This window comes from Vipera ursinii, assembly GCF_947247035.1.
Source record: "Vipera ursinii genome assembly, chromosome: Z".
Lineage (NCBI taxonomy): Eukaryota > Metazoa > Chordata > Lepidosauria > Squamata > Viperidae > Vipera > Vipera ursinii.
The window spans coordinates 79,893,989-79,907,047 of NC_139517.1; the positions used below are offsets into that span (position 1 = coordinate 79,893,989).

Genomic DNA, 13,059 nt, shown 5'->3' on the forward strand with positions numbered 1-13,059 from the left:
TGATATTTTTGGGAAGGTACATACTATTCTGCTTTACATTAACAAAGCTGGCATAAGCTGTTTTTTATATCAAAATTATATCCTGTGGCCATCAATGAATCCTACCCATATACATTTTTTAATAAAATAACAAATAATGTTCAAGTTTGTATAGTTGGAAATTGAACATGTTCAGTCTCCATTTATGATTTAGTGCACTTGATAAAATCTTTTTCATAAACTATAAAAGACAACGCATATTCAAAGCAGAAATTCCATCAACTGAAGCACTAAATAAAAATATGGAGAAAAACGTAGTTACTTCCAGAAACCCAACCCCATGAAAAAAGACAGATAAGCAGGCAGACTTATAAACCCTTCTGCCTGTAATAGATGCAGGAAACAAGTCTGGATACTTGTCAATTTTTCTCCTAACAGGCCAAAATATTGTATAATATAAACTTCTGGTTAAACAAGGTAGTTTTGAGAACACCAGGTGCTATGGTGCTCAATAGCATTCATTATTGTCGTATCAGATATAAGGTTCAAATGTAGCCCTTGTATTTACCTCTTCGATGCAAGATCTACTACACACCCTTGAAGGGCAGCAAAGACCACTTCTTCTCAAAATAAATGGCCTCATCCAAGCACGTAATCTGTGCCATGATTAGTGAAACTGAAGCTAGATATACAGTCTTGAACACAACATACTGCAACAATGAGTTGTCTCATAAAACAAATACCTCAAAGGAGTTGTTCTAAATGTCAAACTAGCCACACTGTTGCAAGTATCACAATGAGGCTAACCAATTCACATTTTATCATTCCAGTTGAGATATTGCTGTTCAACAGAAGATTTTAAAAAAAACTGACAAGTATGCATGTGCCAAGGACCGAATTAAAGGGCTCTTTGGTGCAATCAGTTCAAATTCAATTAATGTGAAGGATAATATGTACCCATTTAAAAAAATCTGCCGCTAAGACCTGGACAGCAGCCCTGTCTTGCTCCACAATACAAATCTAAAACAGCTGTTCTCAATAAGCCAAAATTTAAGTCAGACATTGCCTGAAAGTTTTTGTACAATAATCTGGACCAAAGGTGGTTCTGTACCCTCATGTTGTTGTGAAACATGACTTGAGCTAAAGGCAAAGACTGGTTATCTCAAGGACAACTGCTTCAATATTAGCAATCAGTACAGTGTTTTTTAAACTGTCTTCCTGTTGGGTCTCTTGCCTTTCTTTAAAATTAGTTTATTCTTAATGTAGCCACGCTTCCTTTTGGCAGTCTAAAAAGAAAAACAGAATAGTGCATTAGTTATTTATAATGCTCTAGCGACAATGCTCATGTTTTTGAATTGCTCCAGAATCCTTAATTATTATGTTTTAAGTCAAGGCTAGAAAGGTAGGAAGTAGCATATGCAGGTACTTTAGAATGTGTACTAGTTACTACTGACATGTAGCCTGTTCCCCAAATCCCTCACCCCAAATTTAAGAATGTTGTTCTATGAATGTTTTTCTTTAGTCATTGTCGCTGTTTTCAATGAAACCTAAGGTTTTAGGTTTCAGATTACACTTGTTTGCAGCAAACACTGCTATTTAAGTTGAATGACAGTTATTTAACATATTGTCCTGTAGCAAGAAAAAATATTTCTCAATGCTGTTTGCTTTCTGCTAATGCCACCGTAACTTATAGCATTCAACACAAGAAGTAGTATTTCAAAAACTGCACTCATAAGCTCTAATTCCTTTAAAAGAGTTATTGTGATTATTATTTAAAAAGAATGCTCCAAGGTTTACATTTTAATTTCTATGGACTATAGATAAAAACAGTTCTACCGTGTTCCAGATATTTCTAAAATAAATTGTGTTGCAATGTTAATATTGTCAAATGTAATTATTTTGCGCACACACACACACACACACACACACACACAATTATCCACACAAAGTTCTATTTTCTTTCTTTCACATTTAAAACATGCAAAATCAGAATTGTTGCTTGAATGTTTACAATAGACTACTTTCTTATAAAAAAAATCAGGTAAAACTTTTCTGTTTGAAGAGGATTTTATTTTAATTCCTGAAGACTTGATTGTCCAATAGACTAGATGACCACACAATAATGGTGAAAAAATGTATTCAAATGAGATGATTTTAAAACAGGAAAAAGGCAGACACTTGAGCTGTCAACAACAAGTTCAGGTTTAATTATTTTACAAAATAAGTCATTCTGAAATGTCTAAGCATCATTTTTCAGAAAGATATTTTCACATTTACTAAGTGAACCAACATAATAACTAGAATACTATTAATGTATTTTAGATAATCAATTTTATTACATTTAGCTGGGATTTTGGGGGCGTAGTCTGCCTATGAGTACAAATGATAAATATAATCCCACATGCTTTATTAATCAAATGTTAACCATTATTATTTCAGCTGTACTTTTATTGGAAACAAAAGTGTCCATTTATGTGGCTAATAGAAAGGCCTAATAGTATCTGGTAAAACTAGTATAGTATTTAAAATTTCCTTCGAAAATTTCACTAAGAACCCACCTTTTTTGACAAATACTTCTGTTTTGGTAAAATGCTGGTAAGTCTAGGCTTGTGGTCCAATGTTTCTCTGTTGTCTAACTTTTTCACTTTATATATTCTAACAAGCCAGTGCTCTGAAGTAAAGGCTTCTTCCAAATGTTTAAACTTAATGTCCTTGTTGCCAATTTCAGCATTGCGGGTTCGATCAAATCCTGGGGGAGTCCGAAAATCCAGCTACAAAATTAATGCAAACAGGTATATTAAATTCTAAACATGGTACTACAACGGTATATACATTATCTTGAAAACATGGGCAACAGATCTGAAAATGTTATTCATACAGCTTTTTATATAATGTTGAACAAAGCATGATTAAAGTCCAGTATTAAACTATACAAATTAAATGTAAAATAAGTAAGCAGTTTCAGTAAAAAAGGGAGAAAATATCAAGAATTTCAGCAGAATCCTTCCCCTATAAGTAATCCTTATTTTCTATTTCAAATTATGACCAAAGAAATCTCATAAACTAATAATCATAATATATAAAAGTTATAAATGCAGTTCATGCATTATCAGTAATAAGCAGACCAGAAGAATGCTTTTGAAATAAAATTAAATGCTGTTCCTCTAAAAGATTATCAGTGAGAATTACGGTAAATGCCATTAAGGCTAACTTTTAACTAGTCTCCATTTGTTATAACTTAGTTGACAAGGAAATATAAAGGCACAGTAAAATTTCTAACCTTGAATTTTGAGAGGTAAAAACCAACTTTGAATTGAACTCAGTAACAAATGGTAACTAGTACAAGTTGGTAAAGGATTGATATAGAAAATATTTTGTGACCCTGCATGCTTATCCATCATTACAAGGAAAAATTTCCTTTCTTTTCCTTTTTAGGATTACTTAACATTATTTCACTTTTATCATATTATAGAAAGGCCTAGAAATGATGATTTTATGAAATCACAATAATTGTGAAGTGTACTGTCTGGGATATACATAGGAATGTAAGGAAACATTACTATTAAGGTGCACCCAAACACACAGGACTAACCTGCATTTCTCCAAATCTGTAATATGACATTTTATACATAAGACAGTTCAGCAAGGTTGGAGATCCTGCTTTATCAACTCTAAACTCTCCTTGTGGAGTGAAATAGTCACTTTCCTTTAAGAAAAAGAAAGAAATGAAGCCAGATTAGAAAAACAGGATAAAACAGAATAAAAATACAACCATCAGTTATTTTAAACAAATAATCACTGAAAAAACCCAGAGTGATTCAAAGTAGTTCTAATTTTTTCACAGATTGTATTTTTATTCTAAGATGCATACAATGGTAAGAAATGTACAAGTAGTTTTCCACTTAAGACAATAATGGAGCTATCCACCACAGTTGCAAGTCATGATGATCATAAATCAAATCACTCACGTGACCAACTTGATTTGATGACTTTTTTTTGCAGTGGTGGTGAAGTGAATGTGGCAGTTGTTAAAAAAGAACTAATGGATCACTCTGAGTAAAAAAACCAGAAGTAAATGCTGATTTTTGATAGATATCATAAAATATGGTCATATGATCCTTGGATCCTGCAAAGGGCCACAATGTGGCTGCTTGCTGAGCACCCAACACGTGGTCACAAACTGGATCATAAATACCCCCCCGAAAGGTCTGTTGCAACTTTGAAAATTCACTAGGTGGCAGATTGTCAGTCAAGGATGACCTGTATAGTGCTTCAAGAATTGTTAAAAAAAGAGTGGGCAATTCAAGTGTAAAAATGATTTGATTACTAATTCATTTTTAAATATTCATTTTGTAATTCCTTGTTTTAATTTTTGTCTTATTGCTATAAGACTAAGTGATAATATGTTTTCATTTCATCTTCACTTTTGGCTATATTGTATCAAAACATCAAAACATCAAAAGTAACTACTACTACTACTTAATATGCTAATTAATTGGGACACTGTAATTCTAGCCAATGTTTATAAGTGTCCATAGAAATATCTAACAAATTTGGGATAATTTCTTTTACAGAAAGATGAAAGCATTACATATAAGATCTTGTTAGACTAAACAAAAAGGCTAAGGCAGAAAAACTGCATGTGCTAAGTATACATTTTAAAAGCTCTTCTGACTTACCCTAATATCTTTAGGGTGTTCTCCTTCCGCTATCCTTACCATCCACAAAAATTTGTTGATATCATCACCAGAATAGCCAATTACACCTCCAAAGATTATTAAGACATAATCCACATCTAGACTTTTCATGATCTCATAGGCTGCTGTCTCATTTGATGACATAGCTTTTCCTACCTAGAATAAAAAATATTTTTAAATATATTCTCCTTAAATTTACCTTAACTCTAGGTATTTTGAATTTGGCTAAGTCTGCATGTTTTTTAAATAAACCACTCTAGCATTTTCAAGTTTAACAGACACAGTTTCCAGCTGTGAATTTGAAATTTAGCAACTTGATTTTCAGTTCCAAAGTTACATCAGAAAAAGTACATGTATAGGTAGTCCTGGAGTTACTATAGCAATTTGAGGCCAGGATTGTCATTGCTAAGTGACTAGTAGTGGTTGTCATTGTAATCCAAGATGTGCAGGTTGTTAGGCAAGAAGACTGAGAGTACTAAGTAAGGAGTGCAGGAGTGTCACATGGGGATGGGGGAGAACTAGCACAGGTGATGTAAGAGTTGGAGAAAGCACTGCTGTGGTGCAAGTGCAGGAGGCCAGGGAAAGTGGGCATAAGTGTGATTTGGAGAATGGTACAAATAGCATCAAAAAGGCATGGCTAGTAGCTGCGTGACATAGATTCAGGCCAGGTACACCTTGTCAGCAGTGGGAGGAAGACAGTGAAGGTCAGCTGGAAGCAGCAGGGTCTATGATGCATAGGGAGGTGCTTACAGCTGGAGCTTTGCACTGCAGCACTTATCTGGCTGTACTGTGGGACTTGAGGCATCACTTCTTGGCTGAGGTTGCCCTGTGGCTGAAGTAGATGACAACCCAAATGCTGTCACTTAGTGCCACTGTGTAGGGTGGCCAAATGGAAATATGGGGAGGGGGGGAGAAGATATGTGGACCAGAGAAATTTGCTTCATGCTCATAAATGCACACAAGTTGCTAAACAACCAATTTTTATCACATGACCACAAGGGAGCTGTAACAGCCATGACTTTGGGGACCAGGTGTAAGTGCCATTTGTTGAAGGCCACTGTAATTGTGAACTGTTGTTGAACAAATGGTTGTAACCTAAGGACTACCTGTAAATTGAATATACGTGAAACCGATATGAGCAGAAAAGAATTTTATTTACTTCTACTGAAAAAACAATTTTTACTATCAAATCACAAGATTAGCCCAACCTACCCGAACAAGTTATTAATCTCTTATGAAATAAATCCAATCCAATTTAGAATCTTGTTGAATTAAAAGATAAATTTAGTAGTCCTCTATGTCACACAACATAACAAAAAATTTATATCCAAATTCAAACTTTCTAAGAACCAACCCTGTCCTTTCAAAAAGTTCTATTTTCTATCCAAATCTCTATGTTACCTGCCAAGATGACAATAGTTTGGAAAGAAGAAATTATCACTACTTTTTGATAGGTGCTAATACTGTGGTGACTTATTTTTCAATTCATTGTTTCAAAACTGCCCTTTCATGATGCTAATATACATAGGTATATTAATTCCAGAAAAATCCAGAACTGCAAGTTGTACAAAGTCTCCCCCACCTCTTTTTCCAGCCCTCTGTGCACACACTATGCCAGTTACTGGCACCACCATCTCTCCCAGTACGTGCTTCTTCTTCTTGAACTTGTATCACACCTCTGCATACTCTCCCCAACTCATGCTGCATGCTTATACACCCTTCTTGATCCATGTCACGCCCTGCATTCCTCCCCCCACCCATGATGCACTCTCACGCATCTCTCCCAACCCTCATCTCTCATGCACCCTCCCTGACCTGTGCCTCATGTACCCCTTCATAACAACCCCCACCCTTACTGCACTTCTTGTACTCTGCTGTACCTCCCCTGTGCCCCCTTCCACCATCCCCTACCCAACAGTCACTTATCTGTCTGCAGGTCTGGAACTTGCATCTTCCTGCCAGGTGTAAGCATTTATGTCATAGCAGTTATCAATATAATGTAACTTCAGCATATTTCTCAACTATATTTTAAATTAGAGTAATCTTGTTACTAATATAAAAAAAATCTAGCAAAAGTACAAAAAAAGTTATAAGTTTAAAGTACCATAATAAAGCTGATATGACATGCTGAGATAGTTCATCTATTGCAATATAGTAGGATCAGTTTAGGAATTCACTTTTGGTAAGGTTTATTATATATTTTCTTTTACAAAATATATTTATTAAGGTTACCAGCATTTCAACCCTCTCATGTTTAACCTTCATTGCAGTTTTTTTAAAAAAAAAAAATAGATTCTTAGGAGCTCCAAGCAACACATATTTAGGACTGCAGATGCAAATGGCTCACAGGATGTCCACTCTTGCAATGAATAAATTATATAACAAGAAAAATGAACTCAGCTGAGATTTGTGAGAGAAAAACATTGCTATTCGGATAAATAACTAGTTCTTATTATATGCTAGCTTCATTTGGAATGCCTTGCAAAGTTCACATGCAAGAAAACATGCAGTTTAAAATAGCAATAACATTTGTTAAAATTCCAGTGTTGGAAACATAAAATACAGGTACAGGTACTGAAATCAATCTACATATATTATATTAAGTGTGAACTATAAAAATTGTACTATAATCCTGGCACATTCTTGTCTCATAAACTGTTCTTTTTAGAATTAAGCTTTGATAAGCATAATGCAATATGTATAATATGCTACAATGAAACCAATATGTATAGTGACAGCTGTGATCAATAATCACTACATACCAGAGCTATGTGGCTGTTATTCCAAGTGTTATTATCAACTAGAGTAGTTCGATTTGCCATTCCAGCTATCTGATAGCCATAATCCCACCAAGACATTACTCTTGCATGTTCATCTGTATTTTGTCTTAGCCAATAATATGCTTCCCTAAAGTCATCCAAAATGTTCCGTGTCCTATTAGAGAAATAAAAGTTAAGATCGTGTCAAAATAATTATCACTTCATATTAACAATGCTTTGAATAGTAACAATGTATTGTAAATAATGGATATATATATAAAATAGTGAATCTTACCCATCATGATTGTAAGAGGCTAAGACAACACTTGGACTGGAGTAGGCATTGCTGGTTACCCATGTACAGTGAACAGCGAACATCATCAACAGCATTAGCATCAACATTGTGACAATGCTCTTTATATTGGGCCCAAGACCTTCTTCAGTTTTTTCCTGCTCAGATATATGTTTCCTCACTTTACCTGCCTGAGCAAAGAAAACAAATTAAATTTTTCCTTTTAATCTATCAGATTTCAGTTTTTAAAAAATCCTGCTTTCAGTAATGAGTCTCACCATTTCTGATTTTAAAAAGTACTTTAAGAATTGAAATATTTCAGGTGAAAAGAATTTTTCAAAATGGAATGTATGAAGGGATACTAATAATCTAAATCTGCCTTAAGTATATTCAACCATGTTTTGGACACTAAAATGGTAAAATCATGATGAAAGAAGGAAAAAAAATGAATAGTTTGATGAAGTATGCAGAGATCATAAACAACATGGGTCCCCAACCCCTGTGCTGTGGCCAATTAGAGGGCTGCAGCCTTTTTGAAACCGGGCCATGTGAGCAGCAGGCAAGTGCGCATGCAGCTCTACTCATGCAAGTGGTGGGCCCTTGTCCTTATGCACGAAGCTTCACTCACATCAGCACCCTCTGCTCATGCACAAAGATACATTTGCACAAGTGGTGGGTGCACATCCCTGCTGCTTGCAGCAATAGGGTTGTGCATGTATCCATGTACTTGCCACTCACATGCTCTCCCTGCGCCGGGCCGTCAAGGTGGTGTAATTGGGGACCACTGAATAACATTATTTCCACTTACATGATTTTCACCTATATTAAACATTTTTTTAAATTAATTTAGACAAATATCAAACTTTTCAAGGCTCACCTTATCATAAAGGTTTCCTGGATTTCTTTTATCATCTTCATCACTACTATCTTCTACTGGAGGATTTTCTCTCTTCATATCATCACCCAAATAATGTTCAAAAACATTTGAGAATGCAATGGCTGACAACATACAAACCACTGGAGTCAAAGTTAGCATCAGGCGAACCATCACTCCAGCAAAATAAACAGCACTGATTGCATACAAAGCCACTGCAAAGACATACAAACATTCAATTTTAATATTAGGTTCATCACAAATGCAATTTTTCAAATGCACAAGAAGCTTGAATTAAAGCTTGAATGCTTATTTCCCAGAAGTTCATGATCAAACTTTATCATCAACCCTAACCCTAACCCTATTGTTCTAGTGGTCAGCTTTTGCCATCATATCGGCTTCGATATTTTCAATCTGTTCTTATGTTTTCATGCTGTAAATGACCGGAGTAATTTTTGCCAAATACAGCATTACATACAGTGCATTAGGAAAGTATTCAGACCTCCTTCACTTTTGTCAATTTGGTTATGCTACAGCCTGATTCTACTGTTGAAATTCATTTTTTTCTCATTAATTTATACTCAGTACCCCATGATGACAAAGTGAAAACAGAATTTTAGAAATGTCTGTAAATTTATTAACAAAGAAAAAAACTGAAATATCACATTGGCATAAGTATTCAGAGCCTTTGCAACAACACTTGCAATTTAGCTTAGGTGCCTTCCATTTCTCTTGATCGCTGCTGACATGTTTCCACACCTTAATTGCAGTTGACCTGTGGTAAATTAAATCGATTGGACATGATCTGGAAAGGCACACACCTCTCTATAGAAGGCTGACATACTGTAGCAGAGCAAAAGCCAAGGAACTGTCTGCAGAGCTAAGAGGCAGGATTACTGCAAGACACAGATCTGAGGAAGGCTATAATAAAATTTCTGCTACGATGAAGGTTCCTAAGAGCACAGTGGCCTCCATAATTCTCTAACAGAACAAGTTTGGCACAACCAGAGCTGGTCGCCTGTCAAACTGAGCAATTGGGGGAGAAGCACCTTAGTAAGACAGAACCAATGGTCACTCTGACTGAGCTCCAGAGATCCTGTATGGAGATGGGACAGAGTTCCAGAAGAACAACCATCACTGCAGCCCTGCACTGATCTGGGCTTTATGGCAGAGTGGCTAGACAGAAGCATCTCTGCAGTCCTAAACACATGAAAACACACTTGAACTTTGCAAAAAAAAAAAAAAAAGCAACGGAAGGACTCTCATATTTTGAGGAACAAGATTCTCTGGTCTGATAAAACCAAGAATGAACTTTTGGTCTCAATTCTAAATGTTATGTCTGGAGGAAACCAGGTACCACTTATCACCTGCCCAATATCATCCAAACAGTGAAGAATAGTGAGAGAGAAAACAGTGGTTGAGGGCACCAACAGTGAAAGAGTGAGCCCTCTTCCTCGCTAGAGGAAGGCAGCTCTTGAAGATGAGGATGAAATTTTCCTCGTGATCGACAACTCCCTTGGTTCTCCCTTCTCCCTCCCAGCAAAGTGGCAGGCAGTTCTGTGGGCAAGCCAAGAAGAAGGTGGTGGAAGGGGAAGGAGGAGGTGGCAGCTTCACTGGACATTCTTGAAGATAGTGAGGGGAGGATAAACAGTGCAAACCTATATTATATGTGGAAAGAAGAATGACTCAGCAGGTCATGGGTTGTCTATTATAAAAATAAAAATATGAAATGACATTGATCATAAAGTTAATAAACCTAAATAAAAATATATTATCGTTTTTAATTTCTGAGAAATATGTTCCAATAAACACAATAAGAATTTGAGGCGGAGCCAGCTGTCAAACAAAATGGCTGTGTTGAAACGCCGCTCTGAATGAGCGCGCTGATTCCATAGCCACCTCTCTGTGCCCGGCGGGTTTTTTAAAGCCTCAGATCTATCGGAGGGAGATTGGATAAAGAGGCGCCCAGCTGAACGATTCTGGACGGCGGTCCGAATCATAAAAAGCAGGAAAGTCTCGGAGAAGTCGCCCAGGAGAAGGAGACGGCCCAAAATGGCAGCCACAAAGAAATGACAGCTGTCAGCTGGACAGAAACAGCAGTGAATCAGCGGAACACCGTTACAACTAACCTGGTGCCGTGAGTACCTAGCAAATCCTTGCAAGTGCTCCGGAGCATAAAATCATTCCAGAGAACTCCGAAGAAAAAAAGAAGGGAAACCCCAGAGCGAAAACTACCCCCCCCGTCAGATAAAGAGACAGGGGGAAAGAGGAGGGCCTGGCTTCCCGAATTGGGAAAAATATTATCAGGCGGCAGCATCTGTGTGGATAAAGGACTGGATAAATCTAAGAACAGAAGATTGTTAGCATCAGAAGGCCATGACATGCAGATAGGGTGGCATGCAATACTGTGGGAGGGGAAACACAAGGCACACCAGTACTTTCAGAAACACTACATTAGACGGGCACTAACAGAGGTGTGGACTAAAATTTAAAAAATCAATTTTATAGAAATTCTCAACTGGATATCGACATTGGAGATATTTATGCACCCAAAATTAATGAACTTAGGAAGAGTAATTACATACAAAGATATTCTACATAAGAACAGAGAGGTGAAAACAAGGAAAACATTATTAGCAGATGGTATAGAGCTGGAACGGTGGGCTTATTTGTAAATACAGACATGATACAGAAAAGATAAAAAAGAACCCGGGATAAAATTAGAGGACACAGAATTAGATAAAATCCTATTAGGAACAGAAGACAAAATGATAAAAATGATATATCAATATTTATTAGAACAAGACATGTTAGAAGAACAGGTTAAAGATACAATGCTAATCTGGAACAAAAACTTTGGCTGTACCATTGATCTAGTCAATCGGCAATCACTATGGGACAGGAACAGGAGGCTAACGCTAGTCACCACTTGAAAAGAAAATTTATACAAGATGTTTTATAGGTGGCACCTTCCCCCCATAAGGCTAGGAAACATGGATAAAAAAAACCTCACTGACATGCTAGAAATGTAGTTATCAGGGACCTATTATCACATGTGGTAGGAATGTCTAAAAGCTCAAAATTTTGGCACCTGATAAAAAATTGGCTTGAAGAGATAACACCACAAAAAATTGAACTAAGACCCGAAACCTTCCTACTAGGGACAATTAATGATAAATTCAGCAAATGATCTTTATACTTAATACTGCATATTTTGACTGCATCAAGATTGGCTTATGCTCAAAAATGGAAAAGGAAAGAAACCACTACTGAAGAATTAATAAGCAAAATCCTATCCTGCACTGAAATGGATAGGTTAACATTAGAGATCAAAAACAAAACTGAAAAGGAATATTTATGAAATTTGGAACAATGTGTACAAATGGCCAGAGTTAAGGAGAAACGCTGGGATGAATACCGACTGATTAGTTGATAGTTCAGAAACCTTTTACAAGACAGAATTGAAAGTTACTTAATTACATTGTAGACGAATGAAAGAATGTTCACTAGAAAACTCAGATATTATATGCACATTTTGTTACAATGTAACTTTCTTTTTTTCCTTTTTTTCTTTACATAAGGTAATACTAATAACAATGTTGAAGCCAGGGAAGCTGTAACATGTCCACTTTTGTTTTTAATTGAACATTCAATAAAATTTGTTTTTGTTTTAAAAAAAAGAATGCTAGCAATTCAATTTAGTTTCATTTTGAAAAGATATTTCTTCTTACCAAAGACTCTTTCATCATTGATATTTTTGATGCAGAACCACAGGCCTGCTGGGAAAGTACAGACGAGAATATGTAGATCAAAAAAGAAGGAAACCCAAGTTGTAGGCTGATGCTCAGACACTGAGGCAATGATCGGGATGTGAATTTTTGCATACCTTGTTTAAAAGAAATAAATTCAAATTATTTTAAAGTGATGAAACTCTAAAAATGATAAAAAATAGTACAGCTACAGATTACTGAAAATTTTCAAATCAAATACACTATGTCTTTAAATACCAGTATATTCTTATCTTTTAAAGGTTTGTATAAGTTTATTTTTTTGGAGTGGGTATATGTCCTACATATTGCTTCAATTAAATTTTAGAAATTGAGAAAAAGTGATTCTCAAACTACCTTTGGTACCTTGCTAAAACCCAAATGATATGATCAAATGTAGCCATTTATTCAAAGAATGAAAAAAATGGCATGTCATAAATATCAAAATATTCTTTTGCATTCTATAAATTATACTATTGTTATATAACAAGGTAAAACATATTCATATTCTGTTCAATGAAGTAACATTATCTTCTCCTTTAAAGTGTGTATATTAACACAATGAATCATAAAAAGCTGACAATACAGAATATTAAATATAAATTCAATATTAATCATGAATAAATTATAGATGAATCCAAAGATGAAAAATAAGAAATTAAATAAAAAACAGTTGTTGTACTATAATATC

The 13,059-nt window shown here is 35.5% G+C and overlaps 1 protein-coding gene across 3 annotated transcripts in view; it reads right to left on the minus strand.

The window, feature by feature from the left end:
- Positions 1-835: 835 nt before the first annotated feature.
- Positions 836-13,059, minus strand: part of STT3B (STT3 oligosaccharyltransferase complex catalytic subunit B) — a 62,817-nt gene continuing 50,593 nt past the window's right edge. For 2 of the 3 annotated variants that reach the window (XM_083376135.1, XM_083376137.1), the window contains exons 9-16: positions 12,333-12,487; positions 8,605-8,816; positions 7,731-7,918; positions 7,439-7,610; positions 4,659-4,832; positions 3,572-3,685; positions 2,538-2,750; positions 836-1,265 (exon numbers count right to left, since the gene is read on the minus strand). In XM_083376135.1, coding sequence (XP_083232261.1) covers positions 1,185-1,265; positions 2,538-2,750; positions 3,572-3,685; positions 4,659-4,832; positions 7,439-7,610; positions 7,731-7,918; positions 8,605-8,816; positions 12,333-12,487 — 1,309 coding nt within the window. In that variant the 3' untranslated portion in view covers positions 836-1,184. The remainder of the gene's footprint in view (positions 1,266-2,537; positions 2,751-3,571; positions 3,686-4,658; positions 4,833-7,438; positions 7,611-7,730; positions 7,919-8,604; positions 8,817-12,332; positions 12,488-13,059) is intronic. The other variant, XM_083376136.1, reaches the window with a different exon arrangement.